This window comes from Pelobates fuscus, chromosome 3 (genome assembly GCF_036172605.1).
Source record: "Pelobates fuscus isolate aPelFus1 chromosome 3, aPelFus1.pri, whole genome shotgun sequence".
Taxonomy (NCBI): domain Eukaryota; kingdom Metazoa; phylum Chordata; class Amphibia; order Anura; family Pelobatidae; genus Pelobates; species Pelobates fuscus.
Window position 1 is genome coordinate 402,759,761 of NC_086319.1, and position 24,380 is coordinate 402,784,140.

Below are 24,380 nucleotides of genomic sequence, written 5' to 3' on the forward strand. Positions count from 1 at the left end.
CTACCCTGAGTGGGACTGGCTAACATTTTTAGGAGGGACTCCCTTGTTGCAATGAGTTGAGCCTCAGAGAATTAGCAGACAATTTCCATCTTACACAATTGGCAGATATGCCCCCTCTCCTTTTTTACCTTTTTCCGTTACTCTTCTAACATTTTTAGCTTTGTATTTACTCTGATATCTTATTCGTCTTCTTTAAAATGATGGTTATTTGGAGTAATAGGAGGAGTTGTGTGTAGGGATACAAAGAGTACAACAGAGAACTAAAATTTATATTTATTTATAATTATAAAATGTAGAATAAGGAGTTCCATGTATTAGATTAATAGCTTGCGTCTTTGTAGATAATTATGAAACATGAATCAATGAAGATGTTACATTAAATTTGAAAGCATATTCATCACACTGCACTGCTAACAGAAGGTTTATTTTTTTTTTAATTCATATTTCACAGAGAGAGCAGCAATCAGTGCCCTGTTGCCTGTGCATGTAGTGTTGGTTCCCTGTCACAGCAGGTAAATCTCACATCGTTGAGAGCTGTGTTATCTCCCACAGGTTGGGGATCTTCTACCTTTGACTCCATTCCACAAACACCCGTGGTGCAGTTGTCACTCCAGTCTCCATAAGTTCCCCAGCTGAGGCCATTTCCTTCAAGAATGCTACCATCTGAGCATTTCAATTTGATGTTGTTTGCCGCAGTGTCATCTCCCTTTCCTTGAGAGCCCTCTACCCTCAGTGAGAAGGCCATTAGATAGCCATATGGACACCAGAAAGTTGGGCCCCATTTTCCCCAGCTGAAAGAAAAAGTGATTAGTACTAAAGATGACTTTATCAGAGAGACAGACAGGCAGACATACAAGCAGACAGACAGATAGATAGAGACAGACAGACAGACAGTGTAATGAACCCCCTGTACTTCGTATAGTACGTTCGTTCGTACTCTCCCAAAATCCAGCAGGGTCATGTGAAATATAGCTCTTCGTCATTCGCATACCCAAACATCAGTGGAGACTTGCACAACAGGAATGTTTTATTATGGCCAGATGGCCCCCAGCAGGGGGTCTCCAGCAAAAACATAGGTAAAACACGCCCAGGCGTCTCTGTGTCTGGGAGATAAGTGATTTTTCTTTACTTAAACTAATTATCTCCCAGGCAAAAGGTACAGTGAATAAAACATGAAACACCCAAAAACATTCATGATTTTAATAGGAACCCCCACAAGTCCTATATCCCCAGCCTGGATCTGAGCATCTAAAGTGTCTGAATGGCGCTCCGATCCCACGAATACAGCCGAATCGCCTCCGGGGTAAAGTTTGACCGACCGCACACATGGCATCTGCCAAATTAGTTCCAGAAGAAAAGTGGTACCTGTCACTTTCGGGAGTTCTAAACAAACAAAATACTGAACGGTTCCCCTGGCTCATGAGTAGCGATTGTTTGTCTCGTTTGTGAGTACCTTTCAACTGCACTTTCCTGGCTGGCCGGGAACAGAAGCAAGCAGGGATACAAAATCACTGAGGTTCACGAATTAGGGTATTCATCTTAGATGGCTGCCCGATGGGTTGGCTTGGGGATGTCCGGTAGGATGACTTAGGCAGAGCTTGACAAATCCCAGGCGCCAGGTCACCATGGCGACTAGGAATTTCACCCTGGCGCCTGGGATTTGCCAGTCCTTTACCCTTTACCAGCTGGGCAAACAATGGGCCACCCGCCAATGGATCATGGAGGTGGCCGGCTCATGGAGCGTTGTAGCCGGCCACCCTGGGGAGGATGGAGGCGGCCGGCTCATGGAGTGTTGTAGCTAGCCGGCTGCCTGCTCTGGGCTGCATGGAGGCAGCTGGCTCATGGAGCATTGTTGCTGGCCGGCCCCCGCCCACCTTGGGCTGCATGGAGGTGGCAGGCTGGGGCAGCATGCGAGGGAGCAGAAATCTACCTGCAGCGCCTCTCTGCTCCCTCACGCTGTATAGTGATGCTGGGAGCCAGAATATGAAGCCATTCCGGCCCGGCATCACTACAGAGAGTGTGAGGGAGCATAGAGGAGTTACAGTTAGATTATTGCTCCCTCACACGCAGGAACAGAGCAGCACCACTGGACCGCAGGGAAAGATCCACTCAGCTCTCCCAAAGGCTGGGTGGATTAAAATAAAAAATGTACATTTTTGAGAGTGTGAGAAAATGTGTCTCTGTCAGTGTGTGCATGTCTCTGTCAATGTGTGTACGCCTCTGTCAGTGTGTATGTGTGTGTGTGTGTGTGCGTGTGTCTGACAGTGTGTGTGTGTGTGTCTGTCAGGGTGTGTGTGTCTCTGTTAGTGTGTGTTTGTCTGTGTGTGTGTGTGTTTGTGTGTGTATGTATTTGTCAGTGTATCAGTGTATTTGTGCCTCTGTCAGTGTGTGCATGTATGTCTCTATGTCTCTGCCAGTGTGTGTGTGTATGGATCGTCAGTGTGTGTGTGTGCATCTCTCTTTGAGTGAGTGTGTGTGTGCCAGTGTGTGAGTGTGTGTATGTCTGTTAGTGATTGTGTGTGCCTGTTAGATTCTGTGTGTTTGTTTAGATAAGAGGTGTTTTTACTCACCTTTTTACCAACGCTGTGCCAGTTTTACTGCAGAGATCACCAATCTTTATGATCTCAGCTTAGCCAATGCTTTCCAATAGGAAAGCATTGTGAGGATATTGCGCATGTTCTCTATGGATAACATTCAGCGCCTCCATACAGAGCTCTGACACAGGACTATCTAGTGGCCGTCTGAGTGACTGAAAATGCTGTGTTTACATTGATTACAGGGACAGGCTATAGGCACCAGAACAATTACATTAATCTTTAGTGGTTCTAGTGACAAAAAAACTGGCTCCTAACTTTTTTAGCCAAAAAAATTTTGTCAAGCTCTGACTTAGGGCTTCAGTTCAGTTTGTTGGGATAACCTATTGCCGTTCTGTTTGCCTGGTCTGTACTGCATGGTAAAATTATACGGTTGGAGGGCCAGGCTCCAGCACAGAAAGCAGGGGTTATCTCGGTTTAACCAGATGAGGGGGTTGTTGTCATTAGCAGGGCCGGTGCTAGGATTTTTAGTTACACAGGCGAAGATGCATTTTGGCGCCCCCAACCCTCATAAAAAAAAAAAAATGCATCTTCACCTGTGTGTCTTTCCTCCCAAGCCACAGGCACACAGGCATCATTTTTCAGTCACACAGTCAAAGTCATACAGGTACACTGTCATACAAAGACAGAAATAATCATACAGAGACATACAGACACATACAGTCAGAGACATACAAGCAGAGATATACAGGCATACAGAGACATGCAGGCATATAAAGACATACATGCATACAGAGGCATACCGTCATACAGACACATACATACAGACAGGCATACAGAAACATACATACAAAGACATTCAGGCACATACATACAGACATACAGGCATAAAAAAACATACATACAGAGACATACAGGCATGCAGACACATACATACATACATACAGGCATACAAAGACATACACACATACAGATACATGCATGCATACAGAGACATAACGTCATACAGACACATACATATAGACAGGCATACAGACACATACATACATACATACAGAGGCATACCGTCATACAGACACATACATACATACATACAGAGGCATACCGTCATACAGACACATACATACATACAGAAACATGCATACAAAGACATACAGGCATACAGAGACACACAGACACACACATACATGCATACAGAGACATATATACAGACATTCAGAGACAAACATACATCCAGTTACATACATGCATACAGAGACATACAGAAACATACGTACAAGACATACAGGCATACAGACACATACATACATACAGAGGCATACCGTCATTCAGATACATACATACATACATACAGACAGGCATACAGAAAAATACATACTCACACACACACTGACAGACACACATACTCAAACACACACACACACTGACAGACACACACACACACACTCACTCACACACACTGACAGACACACACTCACTCACACACACTGACAGACACACACACTCACTCACACACACTGACAGACACACACACACACTCACACACACTGACTCACACACACAAACTCACAGACACACATACACACTGACATACACACACAGTAATTAATAAAGTAATTAATAATAAATTAAGTTTCAATTTCCCACCCAGCCTCCCTACCTGGAGTGCTGGCGTGGGTCTCTCATTGGTGGTCCAGTGAGGCTGCTGGGAGGCGTGCGGCTGAAGTGGATTAGGAGGCGGCGAGGGAGCTCTGATCTCTCTGACCGGCTCCCTCGCAGGCTGTTTTCTGATGCCGCGGGAGCCGGAATATGACGTCATATTCCGGCTCCCGCGGCATCAGCAAAAGGCGCGCGAGGGAGCCGGTCAGAGAGATCAGAGCTCCCTCGCCGCCTCCTAATCCACTTCAGCGCCGCTCCGGGGATCCAGGAGGTGACCAGGCAGGAGGGAGCACTTCCCTCCTGCCGTTCACTGGAATTTTGCGCCCCCAGAGCCGGTGCGCCCTAAGGCGGCCGCCTGTGCCGCCTTATGGACGCGCCGGCCCTGGTCATTAGGGTGAAGGGAAGTCCATAGATATATGGCTGCAGTTTCTTAAATACCCAAACAAGGGTCAGGCACTCTTTCTATACGGTGGCATAGCTGACCTCTCAAAGTAAAGGTTTTCTGCTGAGATATACGACCGGATGTTCCATTCTGTCATCCCCCACCTGGCTTAGCATTGCTCCCAGCCCAAACATGGAGGCATCTGTGTGGACGAGAAACTTTTTAGTATGGTTTGGGGCGGCGAACACAGGTGCTTCACTTAACGCTGATTTTAACCGTTGGAAGGTGACCTTGCACTCCGGGGACCACACTACTTGTCTGGGAAGGGACTTCTTAGTAAGGTCAGTGAGGGGATTGGCCAGACCGCTATACTCAGGGACAAACAGAAGTAGCCGGCTGTCCCTAGAAAAGCTATTACCTGGCTCTTGTGCCAGTTCGCAATAGCCTCGACTTTGGCTGATTTGGGCCATTGGTGGCCAGAGCCCACTCTATGGCAGAGATACTGTACCTTGGCCATACCGACATGGCACTTGTCGGGCTTCAACATTAGCCCCGCTGCTTGAATCCTCTCAAGTACCTCTGATAAGTGTTGGAGGTGGCCTTTGCATGTGCGGCTGTAGATTGCTATGTCATCTACATAAGCACATGCAAAGTCCTGGAATCCCTCCAAGAGCCTGTCGGCCATTCGCTGAAACTTAGCCAGGGCATTCTTCATCCCGAATGGCATAACCTTAAACTGGTAGAGGCTGAACGTAGTGAAGAATGCCGACTTAGGAATGGCCTCTGGCTCGAGTGGGGTTTGCCAATAACCCTTACACAAATCCATGGCAGTCAAGTAATTCCCCCCGGCTAAACGATCTAGCAGCTCGTCTATCTTGGGAATGGGGTAGGCATCAGTGACCGTCCTGTCGATCGATACAGAAGCGAGTTGTACCATCTGATTTAGGTACCAGCACTATCGGAGAAGCCCATAGGCTCTGAGAAGGTTCTATGACCCCTATCTTTAACATGTCTGGGATTTCTTTCAACATATTCTCCCTAACTGCTGTAGTGGGGTTTCTCCCTGGATCTCTACTCGGTGGACTGCCATGGAGGTGTACCTGGGTAGGGCAAAGAACATCTCGCTGTGCCCCTGGAGCAGTTGGAAGGCTTCTGCCTTTTCTATTGGGCTCAGTTTTTCCCCCAGGCTAACCTGTTCCATGATCCCTGGGGACGGGGCAAGCAGGTTGGATAGTGGAAGGTTCTCGCTGCCGCAAGAGGGGGCGCCTACTGGGGGCCATTTCCTCTGTCCTCTCCAAACAGGGTTTCAACATGTCCATATGAAAGGATGGTCGTATCCTTTCATCTGAACATTTCCCTAAGATGTAGGTAGTGTTGCTCCACTACTTGGAAGGGTCTCTGACAGGCAGCCTGAAGCTCATCCCTTTTAGTCGGCTTCAGAGCCAATACCTTCTGGCCTATTTCTAGGATCCTATTTTAGCCTCCCCTATCTGGCTCACTTTTTCTGGCATCGCTGGGCCACCTGCAGTTTCTCCGTAACAGAATCGGTGAGAGCCTGGAGACGGCCCCTCAACTCCAGGGTGTAGGGCACAATAGGGGTCCTTCCCTCTCCTGTGTTACCCTCCCAGTGTTCCCTTATGAGGTCCAGGGGTCCCTGTACTTTTCTCCCGTATAGGAGTTCGAAGGGCGAGAACCCTGTGGACTCTGGGGGGTACTTCTCGGTAGGCGAACAGGAGATGGGGAAGGAACCTTTCCCAGTGCCGACAGAAGGCTGTGAAAGTTTTGAGCATCTGTTTCAGTATGCCATTCAAACGTTCACAGATTACATTCGTCTGGTGGTGATACGGGGAACCATAAATGGGTTTGACTCCGCAACTACGCCATAGTTGCTGGGTAATGGTCGCCGTAAATTGGGTTCCCTGATCATACAAAATGACCAGAGGAAAACCTACTCAGGTGAAGATTTTAACTAATGCTTTGGCTACTGTTTCAGCATCTATCTTGGGAGGGTTATCGCCTCTGGGTACCGGGTAGCGTAGTCTACCATGGTAAGGATGTACTTTTTGTCCAAGGTGCTGGGCTTACTGAGGGGGCCTATCAAGACCACCGCTACTTGGTGGAAGGGTTCTTCAATTATGGGCAAAGGGTGCAACTTGGCCTTTGGATGGTCACCCCTTTTCCCTATCCTTTGGCAGATCTCGTGTGATTCTTGACCAAAAGAATGTCTGAGTCAACCAGATACCCCGATGTCCTGCTAGAGTAATGTCGTGGCTAAGCTTGAGCTGCTCCGCCCAGTTTTGTGGGGAACCACTAGCTGTCTTTTAGCTACTTGCGCTGCTCCGCTCCCTGTAACCCGGTTTAATAGCCCATTTTCCCACTCAAACCTTTCCTGCTCTATATCTCCCTGGAGGGGACTCTGCCTGTTTTTTTTTAACAATTTGCCGGTGATGGGCTCCGGTATCTCTAGCTGCTTGGACTGGGTACGCCTGATAATGATAAGTGGGTCGGAACACTGTTTTCGGCCCTCCTGCCATCCTGATACTCATTGGCCAGCTGCGCCGCCTCTTCCACGGTGAGCGGTTTCTAATTCTGGATCCAATAACGGACTTCTGGGGTTACGTGATCAAAGAACTGTTCCAACAGCATTAGTTGTAAAGCGTCATCTAGGGTGGTTGTCTGGCATCTCTGCATCCAGTTCTTGCCTGCACGGTGCATCCAAAAAGCCCATTCGGCAAACAAGTTTTCTCAACTGTGGCGAAAGTGTTCTTGGAAGGGCCTGCTTGCCAGCCTCTTGTCTCAGGACTATGGCCCCTGTGTTAAACTCTGGTTTAGGACTATTAAAAAAGGCTTTGTTCGTGCCTTTTCCCCTCTATGGTTCCGTATATAGGGCCTACCGAACAGATTAGACTAATGCTGTTCGTATACCGAATGAACTGTCGAACGGACCGACCACCCAGAACTGTCGTGTGAAGCTTATTGCCCTTATTGATCTTGCTATCCGCAACGTTCTAAATGGTCAGCTGGGTGGACGTTGCTCATATGTGCGAACACGTGGCGGTGGCCATCTTTAGCCGCGAACACATACAGCAGTGTTTGGTCATCAAGTGCAAAGAACTATGATTGAACACTCGACGGCGCAAACATCGCTGGGACTTCTATCTCTTAGTTCGTTCGACTGGATTCACTTGAGAAGAGCGGCTTTCGGTGGAAACACACTCCCAAACAAGGGGCACACAACTTGTTTTCCCACTAACCGCTACTGTTGGTATTTTGTTGTATTTGAAGCTCCCGAAAGGAAGACTTCCATGAAAATCCTGAACCCCTGAACCGATCTGGTCGATTTTTGGATGTGTTGCTCACCCAGATCGGGGATATACTTTTTGCGGGGTTTATGTGAGGTTTTGGGGTACTTTCAGGTTGCCTGTAAATTGTGTTCTTTTTCGCCTGGAGGTAATTGGGTTAATACAGTACTTGACTCAATTATCTCCCAGGCAGAGGGGAGGGATTGTATGATATGTATGGGAGTGTCATGCATTGTAACACTGTTGTCATATGTCTGTGACTTTGTAATACAGTCTTCCATCAGGTCAAGGTGGGAGTACCCCTTGCGTGGGGATTGTCATAAAAGGCCAAGTGTGGTCCCATTAAAATTTGTACACTTCACCCTCAACACGCAGCCTCATCTTGTGATAATAGGGAACAGCTATGCCAGCTATACCAGCTATATCTGCTTCGGATTGCTATACTGGCTATAATCACTAGCTCTTGTAAGGGCTACACAGCTATACCTGCTATACTCTCTGGAGGAGGAGAGATCTACCCACTGGAAGCTGGATCCTTGTCTTAGATCCAGGGTGGGTAAAGGACAGCGAGACCCAAGCCAAGCTGTGGTGGCTAAAGGGCTACGGTGCTTATGGTGTCCGGTGCAGTGCTTATAGTACTCAAGGCTACTAGTAAGCAGCAATTGGTGGAGGCACCCAGTTGGAGTGCCAGGCGGTCCGTCACATCAACCCCCCGATGTTTCCTCCTATAGGCTTTGGGTGTTACAGCGTACCGGGACTGCAAAATGTCTTTTACGCGCTCATAGTCGGGTATATCTGAGTCAGGCAGCTGCACTGCCTGACAATTTGCTGCTCAGGATGGCTGCCCAATTATCTTTGTTTAGGTCCTCCAGAGCACACTGTCTCTCAAAATCCTGCAGATAGGCGTCAATATCCATCTCTCTATCTCGCCCATCTGTAAAAATGTTAAATGCAGCATAGTTCACTTTCTTTCGCTGTCCTCCGTTAATGGATGCTGGTAGTGATGCATGCCAGCTCAGGTCTGCAGTGCTGTCTGAGCTGCCATAGCTTGTTTCATGATTTGTACGATCAACTCCTGTGGGGTGTTGGGTTCCAGTATACTGAGCCACCATCTTATGTACCTCTGTCTCTTCCCTTCTTACTGTTACTGTATTACTGGCTTGGTCGCCCTCCATCAGTTTGGCTATGATCGCTAATTTCTCTTTATTACTTGCTGAAGTACCCTGAGCTTCACGTAGGTCTTTCAGCGTTATTCGCTTGAGGCTTTAGTACTGCTGGGCCATTCATGGCTGTTCCTTGTTGGGAAAGTCAGGAATCAGATCCCGCCACTTACCACCAATTCTAATGAACCCCCTGTACTTCATATAGTACGTTCGTTAGCACTCTCTCAAACTCCTGTAAGGTTGTGTGAATTATAGCCCTTTTGTACAGTACGTTCGTTCGTAATCTCTGGAAATCCAGCAAAGTCCTGTGAAATATTGCTCTTTGTCGTTCGCATACCCAAACATCAGTCGAGACTTGATGAAGGGTACAGCAGGTATAATAGCCAGATGGCCCACTTTTATGCAGGGGGTCTACAGCAAAAACATATGGAATACACGCCCAGTCGTCTCTGTGTCTGGGAGATAAGTGAGTTTACTTTACTTAAATTAATTATCTCCCAGGCTAGAGGTACAGTGAATAAACCATAAAACACCCCAAAACATACATGATTTTAATAGTAATCCCCAGGAGTCCTATATCTCCGGATAGGCTGTAGTCGTGGGATCTGAGTGCTATTTGGACACTTTTGGTGCTCAGATCCCACAAATACAGCCGAATCGCCACCGGGGTAAAGTTTTGACCGACCGCACAAGTTTCAGCTGCCCAAATTAGTTCCAGAAGAAAAGTGGTAGTGGTCGGTCACATTCGGGATTTCAAAATTAACAAAATACCAAACAGTTCTCCTGGCTCATAGGTAGCGATTGTTCATCTTGTTCGTGCATACCCCTCCACCGAACAGCGCTCTTCTGGCTTGTCGGGAGCAGAAGGAGGCTTCACAGAGGTTCGCCAGTTAGGGTATACGTCTTAGAGTTCCAGACACTCGACGGCTAAGTACCGCTGCCTGTGTTCGGGAGATAAGATGGCTGCCATTTTCCAGAGCACGTGTCTTTCGTTTAGACAAATAGCTGCAGCCCAAAAAGAGCACTTAACTTTCTGGTTACTTTGAAGATAATGAGCCAGGGGGTGGTCTGCATTCAGTAGAAAAAGCCACCGAATAAAGGGGAAAAATAACTTAGGCTTAGGAAAATAACAGGGTTTCAGGGTAGTTTGTCACAGCTAAATAGATGGATGGACAGATAGACAGACAGACAGACAGACGGATGAATGGATGGAGAGATAGAAAGACAGATATATATATATATATATATAAACAAATACAGCTTGGCACTCTCCTAGTCACTGAATAAATAAAGGTAATAATTGCCTAGGTGCTACCCGCGTTAAGCATATATCCAAATAATATCAGGGGTGCACTCACAGGTCTTATGAAAAAAATTGTGGTTTAATGAAACAAAAAAACTTTGGTTACATCTGTAATGCAATGGACATCTCGACCCCTGCGGGTCTTTTTCAAGGTTTTTTCAATAAGACACCTCTCTCTATACATATCAATGGGTTTCCAAGGCAGAGCATCTATACACAAGCATCAATATGCGCTATGGCAGGTGTTGGCAGGAGTGATAAAAGTCACAGCGCCACTGGATTACGGAGCAGTGGCTGTCTGATGAAAGAATCTACATGTGGAAGATGGCAATAAATTATTACATAATAACTGGTGTAATTATAAAGCCAACCTTATAATTAGATTTAATTCCCTTTCATATAAGCACAGTTGCCCCCGGGTGCTTATATGTGGAATTGCAAAATTGAAAACAACTGCTGCTATTAATAGCCTAAATTCCAAATATTACAACATCACGGAAGGCTTCATATTTTGCATTAACTTTCTTTACTGAACTCCAAAGCAGCAAACAAACATAGAGAAAAAAAACTGATCAATCATTAACAAGCAAAGGTAATGTGTAACTGTAGTACTTCCTCTTTCTTTGCTGCTCCATCACAATTTGGTTTACTCCTTAATGTCTTTTATACTGTGGCTTGTTTCCTTGGATATTTTCCACTTGATATTATCTTAATTTACTAGGGAAGTGCATGGGCAAAATATTTGTTTCTGTTCGGAAATTTGGGTAAGTAAAAAGAATTGTCTGCTTCGGCCATTTGGATCAATGGCATTCGGTTCAGTTTGGCACTTCGGAATTGCCGAACGTCGTCACTTCGGAACTTTGGCATGAAATTTGTACGAATGTACATTCGGAATGAGACGAATTGCACATGTGTACTTTGTATATCCTATATAATAATTGGATAAGGATGTTTGTACAATGCAGTCATGCGCAGTAGAGAATGCGCAAGACTGCATGGGACAAACATCCCATGCCAGGTGGCGAGCAACGTCCTTCAGGGTCCACTGGCAGCCGCGATGTGACGAATACAGGGTATAATGTCATTGCACAAAAGGAATTAGCTTATTGGTCAAGATTCATGTCATCCTTTACGTAATTTTCCCTGCCTCTCTCTTGTTTTCCACTTTTCAGAAATCCGAATCACTTCGCCACTTCGGCCCTTCTGAGTTTCTGCACATCGACACTTCCGAAATTCCGAACTACCGAACTTCATCACTTTGGAAATTCGCCACTTTGGACATTCGTAAGCATCCAAATGTTAGAATGGCATGAAATTCATACAAATGTACATGCGGAATTAAGTGAATTGCACATGTCTATCATTTACTTTTCTCTTTGTGTATGTTTACTGTCCTTCTGGGTATCTCTATTACCTTCTGCTATTTGACATTTCTGACAGGCAGTTTCCCCTCTGGCACCTCAGACACCTACTGGGGCTTTTGGTTAGTGGGGAACTCTCCTGTTCCGCTTGGATCCCCCTGCCTGGTTTTTCCTGTATATGTTGGCTCTAGGGACTCCATATCCGCTGTCCACTGCATTTTTTCCCCCACCGCGTGGGCATTCTTGGAGCTTGGCGCAGTCTTTGGACGCATGCACACTACGCTACGTCTTTTCCTGAACAGTTTCCATTCATGGGTTTTTGTTAATTGTTTGTGAGCCGAACACACAAATGCTCTAAATTGACTAACCCTGACTGCTGAACGTTCAGCACTTTCCATATATCCGTCCATTCACACAGAGAACATCCGTTTGCATGCCAAATGCGGGTGTCTGGTTTCTTCCCACACAAATCACGTGGGACCTCTGGCGAAGTCCACCCTGGCTCGCAAGCATCGCAAGATCTCGACGGCCATTTGCTGGCTCTGGAGATGGCTGCTGTGTGGCATAGTACTCCATTTGCAAGCGGATTTCATCTGGTTACTCTTGTTACTGCTGGAATTCACCGGGACCAGGCTCAGGTTGGTGCACTGCACACTGGGAGGTTTGTAGCCAGCTAGGGCCTGTCCCATATACTGGCTTGGGGTGAGCCCAAATTCCATGTGCTTTTCTCGCAGGCTGTTATTTTCCCAGGTGAGCCCCAGTTGAATTACATACTCCCTGTTATAGCACGTGACTACGGGCCCGTTCCCTGGTCTAGAAAATTTGTCACAGGCTGTTCTCACACCTGTTGTCATACCTCCTACCTGGTCCTTAGATCTCTCCTGCCCTATTTCCATTATGGCCATTTGGTCTGCTGGACTGAGTTTCCTTACACTTAACCACAGTGTAAGTTGGGTGAGCCCCAAAATATTGATAATTGTTGCAATGGACTAGTCCCAGAACCCTATGGACCTCCAGGCAATGATTTCGCAGCCGTAGCTGCTTCCATAGAGGAAGCGCTATCCCAGGTCTTTCCCACTGGCCTGGACCCATCTATACTCCCGCCTTAGCTGTCCCACTATGTGTCTGATTTGGAGGACTTTGACTCCTCTATAGACTGATCACACCAGCGGTACAGCCACTGGACGGAGCCAAGCGGAAGAAGGCAAAGGGTAAGGCGCCTGCCAGGTGCAGTCAGGCCCTGGCGTGAATGGTATCTAGACCTGTGTGGCAACACTCCTTGGACGAAGACCTTGACAACCCCTACTCTATTTCTGTGTTAGACAAGTGGTAGGCGGACGAAGGGGCCTGTAGCTATGCCTCTCAGTCGGATCACTCCTTCTCCAAGGAGGCCTACCCGGGTGAGCCCCAGGGTACGTTGGACAATGTGACAGTTGGGGACTTCACCACTCAAACTAATCCAGAAGTGTTCCTGGATGCCGCAGGTGAACGTATGTTCGACCCTAGAAATATCCGTCATCCCAGTGCTGGTGACTGGATGCCTCCTGACCATCTAGGGACCTTCATGCACTTCTGGCTCAGGAAGTCCTTAGATAAGGATGTTCAGAAATGTCTGGAGTCAGAATGCCAATGCCCCATACTGCCAGACAAAGTGGCTTGCACCCCGGAGTTTGACCAACTTATGCTGGCGTTCATGGCCCGAGGGGGCAGTGACCCTCGTAGGAGAGTAGAGCTAGGAAACACCAACATGGCCCTCTCTTTGGAGAGGTGCCAGGCAGCACTTTTTCACATAGATGGTAATCTGGTGGATTTGGGATCCAAAGAACTTGGTCCCCAGGCATAGGGCAAACTGTTTGGAGAGACATTCCTAAAGGAACGTAACAAACATGTTAAAATGCTCACCTCACTTAACAAAGCGCAATCCTCCATCCGAAAATCCCCAAAGCGCAATCCTCCATCCGAAAATATTTCGAGGGTGTTTTTGACAGGGCTGGTCGGCAGCGGGGCTATGCCACCAGCCGCTTCTGACCATCGGGCCTGCACCACACACAACCACATTCCTTCTACCCGGAAATTGTGCCCGATCCAGATTCAATGCTGGTAAGTCCTCCTCTTTTAACTTAGGTAATTTCTGTCACAAAGACTGCTGGTTGTGTCTCACCTTTCTTCCAGAATTGGAAAAACCTAACTCTAGAAGATTAGGTCTTGAAAACCGTGCACAGTTTTCAGATCGGATTCGCGGACATGCCGGTTCTGAGATGAGAACGGAGATGAGATGCACACCTCATAGACCTGGAATACAGGGAGCTCAGGTCCAAAGGTGCCATTCAACCTGCGCCCAGAACAGGCAGGTTCTTCAGCAATATCTGGTCCAGAGACTTTGCCCGGTTATCAACTTGAAGGTCCTCAATTCGCACATAATTTACCGACATTTCAAAATAGAAGGAATCCACTTACTTAGAGATCTCTTTTGGGAAGGCGACTGGTTCACCCGACTGGACCCGAATAATGCATACCTCTCAGTTCCCATTCACGTCCAGAGGAGCACCTTCCTCAAAATCCTTTGGCATGGGGTTGCTTGGCAATTCACATGTCTTCCGTTTGGACTGAGCTCTGCTCCATGGTGCTTCACAAAACTTCTAAAGCCGGTGGTCGCCCACCTCAGGACATGGGGAATCCAATGCATCATCTACCTGGACGATATCCTCATCTTTAATGGGGAAAGGACATTGCTAGGAAACTACACATTCTACACCGTGGACTTGCTGGAGTCGCTAGGTTTCATGGTAAACCATGCAAAATCGACGCTCACCCTAGTGCAAACTGTGCAATTCCTGGGCTTTGACATAGACTCCAGGTCTTGTACCCTGTACCTCCCCACTGCAATAGTGGTGTCGATCCGGAAATAGATCCACAAGGTTCTCCGAATGGAGTCCATACTGCTATGCCTACTGGCCCGGATCGTGGGCTTCCTATCCTCGTCCATCCAGGCAATATTCCTGGGATCCCTCCACTATCGGGCAATGCAATGGCTGAAAGTGCATTTTCTCTGCCAGAATCCCACATATGATTAACTGGCACCGATGTCAGATGAGATTCACTAGGAACTCCAATGGCGGTTGGTGTTTACAGAACTCGCCCGGATTTCTTCTTGGAGTCAGATGCCAGTTGGTGGGGCTAGAGTGCCACAGACAGAGGCTCCTCCACTGGGGGGCATGTGAATGTCCCAGGAACTGTCCATGTACATCACCTGCCTGCAACTCCTGGCGGGATCATTTGTGATTTGCAGTCTTGTGAAATGGAAGAAGAATTGTTGCGTTTAGGAATTACCCTGCCCAGCCACCATTGGTAGCTTTTCCTGTGTGCACGTGGTTCAGCACTTTCCCTTCATGCAAATGCAACCAAACAATAATTGCATGAAACCAAACGCTAGCTCCCTGGCGGCTGTTTGCATGAACCAAACCCATGATTAGTCCTCAGTGGTACTTTGCCCGCAACCTCTATGGAACTAATTTCGGCATGAGTACTTTGTGGGTTCCCGGTCACCTCAGCGGTACTTAGCCACTAATGTTATGCAACTGTTTTCCCCTGTCCCAGCTAGGAAGCAATCCTTGGTACCCAGCCCGGGTACAGGGAGCTCTGCTACACCCTCCATTTGTGATGATAACACAAGTTTTGCATCAGATTCGGGTGCAGAGGGTGACACTCCTGAAGCCACTGGGGCCGGGTCAACTCTGGTTCCCAAATCTTCTGGCATTGTCTTACGGAGGACAGAACCTTCTCAAGAACCCATGGGGGGAATCCAACCCGCTGCTCTTGGATGGAAGCCTCCCCCTGGTAACTTGGACACATTCAGGGGTTCCTGGTGAGTCAATGAGCAGACAGTTACGGACCTCTTATGGTATTCCTGGGCCCCTCAAACAAGAAGGTGTTTTCTCTCTGCCTGGCGCTCATGGTTTAGCTGGTGTTTGGAACAAGGTCGCGATCCCTTTACGGCTCCTGTATCCTCCATCCCAAATTTTCTGTCCTGATTTTGTATGGGAAGACCTACCGCTCAGTAAATGTGGTGAGATCGGCAATTTCTGTGGCTCATGACCCTTTGCAAGGGTCACCGATAGAAAAAAAAAAGGATCCTCTCGTTTGCCATTTACTCCTGGGTATTCGCCTCCAGCGTCCCCCGGTGACTAAATATTCTAGGCTTTGGGATGAGGACATTGTGCTTTGTTTCCTCTGTACTTGGCCTTCAAATGATAGACTTTCTCTATGTCAGCTCACTACCAACTTTACGTTCCTGCTTTGTCTGCTATCCTGTCGGGTGCCTCCTTTCCAATATTTTACGGGCAGCCGACTGGTCTCGTGAGTCTAACTTTCGGACTTTCCATTTCTGTCCATCTTCGAACACTGCATTCTCGCTTTTTGCACAGCATTAAGATTGCAAAATATGAAGCCTTCTGTCATGTTGTAAAATTTAAGATTATGCTAGCTTTAGTGTACTAGTAATCTTAATTTTAATAATGACAGGAGGCGAATATTTCCTCCCTTATGTTTCCATGTTTTCCCTTCCCTTATTTATGTTCATGCTTATCTTCTGTACTCTATATCTAATTCATATTCTCTCGCTACAAATGCATATAGTTCAGTTTTGGATTAGGGCTCTAGCCTTGTACTGGGGGGATTACCTTTGTTTCTTTTTCCATGGGTTTATGTAATTTAGTTTTAGTTCCTCTGGATGGTCGGGACTCTGGCACTCTGGGTTTTTCTGGTTTCACTTGGACTTGTGATGTCGCAGTTTGAAATGGAAGTACTACAGTTACACACACCTCTTATTACCTTTACGTGTTAGTGATTGGTCAGTTTTTTCTCTTTGTTTCTTTGCTGCTGTGGAGTTCAGTAAAAAAAGTTTAATGCAAAATATTTGCCTCTTGTCATTATTAAAATTAAGATTATTATAATACACTAAAGCTATCATAATCTTTAATTATTTAAGTCAAATGAGCCCAGGAAGCAAAACACTCCCTGCACTAATAATACACAGAAGAGACACAGAGGTACTCACTCTGCAACGGTAGAATTGATTGTCATCTCATTGTGCGGAGACTGGCATCTCACACAGTGCAGGCGAATTCCATTCAAAGCTGTGTCATCATATAAGCCTTGCATGCCCTGCACCTACAAAATACAGTTTCACTGTCATTATAATGCATATGGTACTGTGCTGTGAGACTGTATCACTGAAGTGTAGTTATCGTCTGTTCTTTTCACTTGTCTTATGTGTTTTATACCTTTCAATCAAGGGAAATAGTGTAGAACCTGTTCAAAAAAATGTTCTTAACCGTCTCTGTTGTCATGTCTATTGGGTCTTGGAGACCTTACTCTGGCATTGAATATGGTGCTTATATAGCATTAGTCAAAATTCAGATAATGGAATGTCCTACTCATTTCACGTTAGCAGTGCGCTGTAGACTGGAATGACCTACTCATTTCATGCTAACTGGGCTCTGTATGATGTTTAATTAATAGAATGGGCTTTGCAGAATGGAATGTTCTGCTCAGTTAGTGTTAGTGATGCTCTATAGAATGGGAGACCCACCTCAATTAGTGTTAGCCAAGCTCTACACAATAGAATGTCCTACTCATTTAGCATTATCCGCACTCTATAGAATGGAATGTCCTACTCATTTAGCATTAGCCGCACTCTACAGAATGGAATGTCCTACTCATTTAGCATTCTCTGTTCACTTTCCATTACACTATTATGGGTCTGGAATGTGGAAATTAAAAAATAAAAAAACTGTTTCTCCATATCAATACCAGTAGAAAAAAAGAGAGAAAGAGTGTGTTAACTGCATCACACTATCGCATCACTTATGAATATAACTGCTGGGTTCTTATGTCAGACATAGACAGAAACAAGTCCTCCACCTAACAAAACCACTAAGAAATGATAAAAACTAGCTGCATTGATCTTTTTACATTTATTCTGTGTGACATCAGCAGCTCTTGCGAGATCTCGGAATTGGCCATGACAATGGCCCCAGATCCTTTAGATGGTGTTTGGCGATTTTGCTGAGTGGAGGACTTGCTTATGTATATATATATATTCACAATAATGTTATGTTGGGTAAAGCCATTCTACACTGATTAAGGGAAAGGGTTATTGACAGGGCCGGACTGGGAAAAAAATTAGGCCCGGGCATTTTTCAATCAGAGCGGCCCCCTAAAAAGGTCGCGGGACCAGAGAGGGTGTGTTTTGTCATCATTTACTACAAGCACGCCCCCTCTCAAAGTGAGCATGTTGGTTCAATGCGCAGAGCCGCGCTGAAGAGCTCTGGCATTAGAAAAAGGCCCTGAATTTGTTCTGCGCAGCGCAAGCAAATTTAATAACATGCTTGCGCTGTGTTTGCTTTTAAATTGTCTCTGGTGTCTCCACAAGTGGGATACCAGAGGACAAAAGGGCCAGGAAAGTGTATGGTGCATGTGTTTGGAGCCTGCTTGAGGGATTGCGTGTGTGTAGAGTGTGATATTGTGTAAATAGGTCAATTTCATTTGTGTTTGTTTTGTAATATTTGTGGCTAGGGGCTGTAGAGAGTGTGTGTATAGGGGGCATAGTGTTATAGGGGATGTAGCGAGTGTGTGTATACGGGCTGTAGTGTGTGTGTGTATATAGGTGACGTAGTGTGTGTAGGGGTTGTAGAGAGGGTGTGTTTAGAGAATGTTGTATGTGTTTGCTGACAAGGAATGTAGTGTGTGTGTAGGTGGTGCTGTGTGTGTGTGTGTGAGATCTAGTGTGTAAAGGACCCAGAGTGTGTATAGGAGATTGTGTGTGTGTGTGTATATAGAGGATTAAGAGTACATATAGGGTAAGGGATCTAGCGTGTATCTGGAGCGTAATGTGTGTAGTGGTGCAGTGTGAGGGGTGCTGTAGTGTGTGTGTATATATATAAATATATATATATTTGGACGTATTGTATGTGTGAGGGGCGCAGTGTGTGTGTGTAAGAGGGGTGCTGTGTGTGAGGGTGTTTTTATCTGCCATCACATTCTAGGTTTCTAATTTTCTTTAACTCACTGAGGGTTATTTTATATATTATATGTATATGTATATATATATATATATATATGTGTGGGAGTGTGCTGTGTGTGTGTGTGTGTGGGTGCTGTGTGTGTCTGGGTGCGCTGTGTGTGTCTGAGGGTGCTGTGTGTGTCTGAGGGTGCTGTGTGTGTCTGGGTGCTGTGTGTGTCTGGGGGTTGTGTGTGTGTCTGGGGGTGCTGTGTGTGTCTGGGGGTGCTGTGTGTGTCTGGGTGCTGTGTGTGTCTGGGTTCTGTGCATGTGTCTGGATGCTGTGTGTGTCTGGGGGTTGTGTATGTGTCTGGGTGCTGTGTGTGTGTCTGGGTGCTGTGTTTGTGTCTGGGGCTTGTGTATGTGTCTGGGTGCTGTGTGTGTGTCTGGGGGTTGTGTATGTGTCTGGGTGCTGTGTGTGTGTATGGGTGCTGTGTGTGTGTCTGGGTGCTGTGTGTGTTTCTGGGGCTTGTGTATGTGTCTGGGTGCTGTGTGTGTGTCTGGGTGCTGTGTGTGTGTCTGGGGCTTGTGTATGTGTCTGGGGCTTGTGTATGTGTCTGGGGCTTGTGTATGTGTCTGGGGGCTGTGCGTGTGTCTGGGTGCTGTGTGTGTCTGGGGGTTGTGTGTGTGTCTGGGGGTTGTGTGTGTGTCTGGGGGTTGTGTGTGTGTCTGGGTGCTGTGTGTGTGTCTGGGTGCTGTGTGTGTGTCTGGGTGCTGTGTGTGTGTCTGGGGGTTGTGTGTGTGTCTGGGTGCTGTGTGTGTGTCTGGGGGTTGTGTATGTGTCTGGGGGTTGTGTATGTGTCTGGGTGCTGTGTGTGTGTGAATGTACATAAATTTAAATTAAAATATATAGTGTTTTATTAATAATAAAAAATTAAAAAAAGTTTTATATCCCCCCCTCCCTTCTTACCTTTAGCCTGGGAGGGGGGTGGGGAGCCGTGCTGCCATGAGGAAGGGACCATGCTTCCTTCCCTGGTGGTCCAGTGGTGAGAGTGAACTCTAACCTGCAGGCTAGAGTTCACTCTCGCGAAATCTGAGCGTTGCCGTGGTAAACGCGGCAACGCTCAGACCTCGCGAGAGGACCCGGCGGAGCTGCTGGCTAGAGCTCCGCCGGTCCTCTCTCCTGCCTCCCTCCCTCACTCCCCAGGCGGCCGCATCTCAGTGTCTCTGGGCCGGTGAGGTAGATGTTTGATCTCCCCATTGGCCCATGGAGGCACACAGCAGGGCCGGCGCTCGGATAGCGCTGGCCCTGCAAGGGCCGGCCGGGGAGATCCTGTGATCTCCCCTGCCGGCCTCGGCCCCATGGCCATCGTGGCCCACCGGGCATTTGCCCGGTATGCCCGCTGGCCAGTCCGGGTCTGGGTATTGACATTTCTTTTAGAACCTTGCTAATTATTAAATGTTTCAGTCTCGTGGGTGAACTCAGTCTAAGTGGTGCCCAATGTGTGTATATTCTCGTTGATCTGCGTTATCAAACATGACACCATTTACTTATGCATTAGGACAGGAAATAGAATCCCGAAATTGATCCACCTCAACTTCCTTATTATTTAGGACCCCCACCAACTGCCTAAGGGAGGGAGCTAGGGGAACACTATGTCATGTATATATACCACAGCCAGGGGGTTTCTATGTTAGGACTTACATAGGTACAGAGATATTACTTATTTACACTTATATCACATAATTAGTACATATTTGAAATCACACAGACACTTGTTTTAGGGAAAAAAAATCCTTCAGGTTGATAGTTCTTTCTTATATTGGGCAAGGTCAATTGGTTTCTACCTTAGATCTCACATAAACACAGATAACTGCAGGGAGGGAGCTTTCTGACAATCAAGCTCTGCCCACAATTCACAAGCCCCACCCCTGATTGCAAGCTCCACCCCCAATCTCAAGCTGCTGACTTCAGGGCAGGAAGAGGCCAGGAAATGGAGTACTCACCTCCCAGGGCTTCCACAGGAGCAGCCTGCAGTACCAGGTAGGCTTCAAATACACCGCAGCTAGTGAGTAAGAGTGATCTTTTGTGTGTGTGTGTCTGCTGTTGTGAGCATGTGTGTATCAGTGAAATTGTCTGCAGTGAGCATGTATGTGTGTGTCAGTGTGCATGTCTGTAGTAAGCATGTATGTGTGTGTCAGTGAGCTTGTAATGAGCATGTGTGTGTCAGTGAGCTTGTCTGTAGTGACATGTGTGTGTTAGTGAGCTTGTCTGTAGTATGCATCTTTGTGTATACCAGTGAGTTTGTCTTTAGTAAGCTTGTGTGTGTCAGAGAGTTTGTCTGTACTAAGTTTGTGTGTACATGTAAGCTTGTCTGTGTTTGCAAGTTACAGTAGTCCATGCAAGAGATTACCAGAGCATGAGCAAGCTCCATGGCAGCATCTTGCGTGAGAAAGGGGCGGATGCGGGCAATATTTTTTATAGTGAAATCGGCAAGTTTTAGCAACATACTGGATAGGTAGCGCAAAGGTAAGGTCAGGATCAAAGATAACACCAAGACGAGCTTGCAAGGATGGACTGATGCAAGGGAGAGCGAAGGAGGAGGATCAGCATTATGAGCGGGAAAAATAAGCTCAGTTTTAGAGAGATTGAGTTTCAGAAAGCGGAAGGACATCTCATTAGAGACTGAAGAAAGGCAAGCAGTGACACGTTGCAGGAACGCGGGGGAGAGATCAGGGAAGGAGAGATATATCTGGGTGTCATTGGCATACAGATGGTAGTGGAATCCAAAGGAGTAAATGAGTTTGCCAAAAGAGGCTGTATAAAGAGAGAACAGAAGGGGACCAAGAACAGACCCAACCGAAACAGGGCGAGTGCAGGAGGTGTCTTTGCAAAAGGAGACACTGAACGAATGTTGGGAGAGATAGGAGGAGAACCACAAGAGGACAGTGTCTTAGAGACCAAGGGATTGAAGAGTTTGTAGAAGGAGGACATGATCAACAGTGTCAAAGGAAGCATGGAGGTCAAGTGGCCTTTGGATTTAACTGTTATTAGGTCATTTAGGCAAAAATTTAGACCTTGTGTAATTACATATATTTCACATAATTACTAATAATTCTTAATATTGCTTTTTCTATGTTAGATCTAACACAAACAACAATTGATCTAACCCGATTTAACAAGGATCTAGTAATCTGCATCATTTTTTGTTAAAATGTTTTATTTGAAGGGGATGCTAACCAGGCTTTGGTGAGTAATTTAATTGCCAAATACCATCTCATCATTGATCAAGACATTATTTGACAGTGTGAGAGCAAGGTTGAATCTTAGTAGTCCTTGCTGATTGCAGGTGCACAGCCTGGTCTACTTATCGGCTCCTACGAGCTCTTCATCTGACTGTTTAAAAAAAATGTTACTTTGATTTAGAAGTTGTGAAAACAGGCTGATTGTTTCATCAGGTCAACACTTTAGTAATAATTTTTAAGTACTGCAATATTCACCAGAATCTTGTACTACTCTATAATTTGCACTATTCCTGGTCATGTTTATAATTTATATTCAGGTTTCAGGCTCGGTGCAATGGAGTTGGTTTATGGTAAGTATGAAACAATTTGACTTATTTTCCTCCAATTATTCTATGAGCTGAAAGTTGATCTTACCTTCAGGGTGAAGCCTTTTGCTACGGTCCCAGGAGCACATCTATCCAGTGTACCCCATGTACCCCACTGAGCTCCATTCGGAACTTCGATAATTGTTCCCGCTGTCTGTCCAGCAAGGACAAGGATGAAAGACAGAAGAGTGAGGATCATCGTATTCTTATCGATGTCTTACTCACATAGAGGAATGGGCAAGGTGATCTAAACCCAGTACATCCACCAAATTGTTATATTTATAGAGTGTTTCAATGATTATTAATACTTTATATGATACCATCTGATAGGTAATTATTAGCCGACCAGTACATGGAGTGTCCAGCTTGTTAAACACTCTTATCATCTGGTCACATGACATTGGGTCAGAGCGATCTTTTAACCTTCAGCTTATCTCAGTCACAGTCAAATGAGGCAATGGTGACACAATTGTCAGAATGAGGACATGTCAGAAAATAAAGATGGGAACAACCTTATGTCCCACTTCTCACCTGTGTGTTATACTATTTAGGGTGGAGGGCTAAGTGTCCCTCCAGCCACACCCATGGATGGCAGGTAGAGACCCTAATATTATAATTAAAGGAGAGGAGTTAATGTCTTCCCCTGGCCCCACCTATTGTCAATTGATGGAGGCCCCAACTAATATATTCAAGAGGGATACCTAGTGTTGCCCCCCCAGCCGTGGCAGGGGTTCTACTTCATTAAATAAGGGGGTTGGACATGCTATGGTCCCTCCCTCTCCACCTCTCCTATCTATACCCCACCCTGATAATAATAAAGAGGGAGGAACAAAAAATGTACTCAGGGCACTGAGCCCGTATGAGACCACTTTAGCAGCTTTATACACAAAGCTCTGTATATGGGCTATCCTGATTGGGGCTGGCCAACATGGCTGACAGCAGGGCCGGATTTTCCTATAGGCTAACTAGGCTTCAGCCTAGGGCCTCAAGATCAAGAGGAGCCTACATTCAAATTGTTAGCAAAATTAAAATTACACTATTCTAAAAACAGTGAACACTAAAACACTGAACCGAAAATAAGGAGAAATTCTACGCATATGATATGACCAGTGGCGTACTGAGGGGGTTTTGGGGGGGGGGGCGGTCCGCCCCGGGTGCCACTTACTAGGGGGGTGCCCGGGGCAGACTGCAATGCCCCTCCTGCCGCGATCGCCGAGACCGGCGGTCTGCAGCTCCGCAACAGCAACGCTCTGATTGGGTCTCGCGAGATCCATGGTCTGCAGCTCTGCGGAGCTGCAGACCGGAAATGAGGGCCACCGGACCACCAGGGACCCCACCGGACCACCAGGCAGCCCCCACTGGACCACCAGGGATTTAAGGTAATTTATTTAGTCACCCCCCCTCTCCTCATCACCCCCCTCCCTCTCACAATCACCTCCCCTCTCCTCATCACCCCCTCCCTCTTACAATCACCCCTCCTCTCCTCATCACCCCCTCCCTCTCCCAATCACCCCCCTCTCCTCATCACCCCCCTCCCTCTCCCAATCACCCCCTCTCCTCATCACCCCCCTCCCTCTCCCAATCACCTCCCTCTCCCAATCACCCCCTCTCCTCATCACCCCCTCTCCTCATCACCCCCTCTCCTCATCACCCCCTCCCTCTTACTTCTCCTCATCACCCCCTCCCACAATCACCCCCTCTCATCACCCCCCCTCTCCTCATCACCCCCCTCCCTCTCTCAATCACCCCCCCTCTCCTCATCACCCCCTGCCTCTCACAATCACCCCCTTTTCCTCATCACCCCCTTCCTCATCACCCCCCTCTCCCAATCACCCCCATCTCCTCATCATCACCCCCATCTCCTCATCACCCCCTCCCTCTCCCAATCACCCCCTCTCCTCAGCACCCCCTCCCTCTTACAATCACCCCCCCTCTCCTCATCACCTCCTCCCTCTTACAATCACCGCCCCTCCTCATCACCCCCCTCCCTCTTACTTCTCCTCATCACCCTCCTCCCACAATCACCCCCTCACAATCACCCCCCCTCTCATCACCCCCCTCTCCT

At 47.0% G+C, this 24,380-nt stretch overlaps 1 protein-coding gene across 1 annotated transcript; it reads right to left on the reverse strand.

The window, feature by feature from the left end:
* Positions 1-315: 315 nt before the first annotated feature.
* LOC134603605 (vitelline membrane outer layer protein 1 homolog) lies at positions 316-22,514 on the reverse strand. Its single transcript, XM_063449729.1, has 3 exons — positions 22,365-22,514; positions 16,761-16,873; positions 316-791 (listed from the first exon to the last, which is right to left on the reverse strand). The coding sequence occupies exons 1-3, from the start codon at positions 22,512-22,514 to the stop codon at positions 464-466; spliced, it is 591 nt and encodes a 196-aa protein (XP_063305799.1). The 3' UTR covers positions 316-463.
* Positions 22,515-24,380: the final 1,866 nt, after the last annotated feature.

Excerpts from the sequence above, each read along its gene's own strand:
- LOC134603605 (XM_063449729.1), bottom strand. The coding sequence starts at position 22,514 with ATGATCCTCACTCTTCTGTCTTTCATCCTTGTCCTTGCTGGACAGACA. Across the intron at positions 16,874-22,364 it reads CAAAAGGCTTCACCCTGAAG|GTGCAGGGCATGCAAGGCTT; the intron begins GTAAGATCAACT and ends TGTATTTTGTAG. Across the intron at positions 792-16,760 it reads ATCAATTCTACCGTTGCAGA|CTGGGGAAAATGGGGCCCAA; the intron begins GTGAGTACCTCT and ends TTTTTCTTTCAG.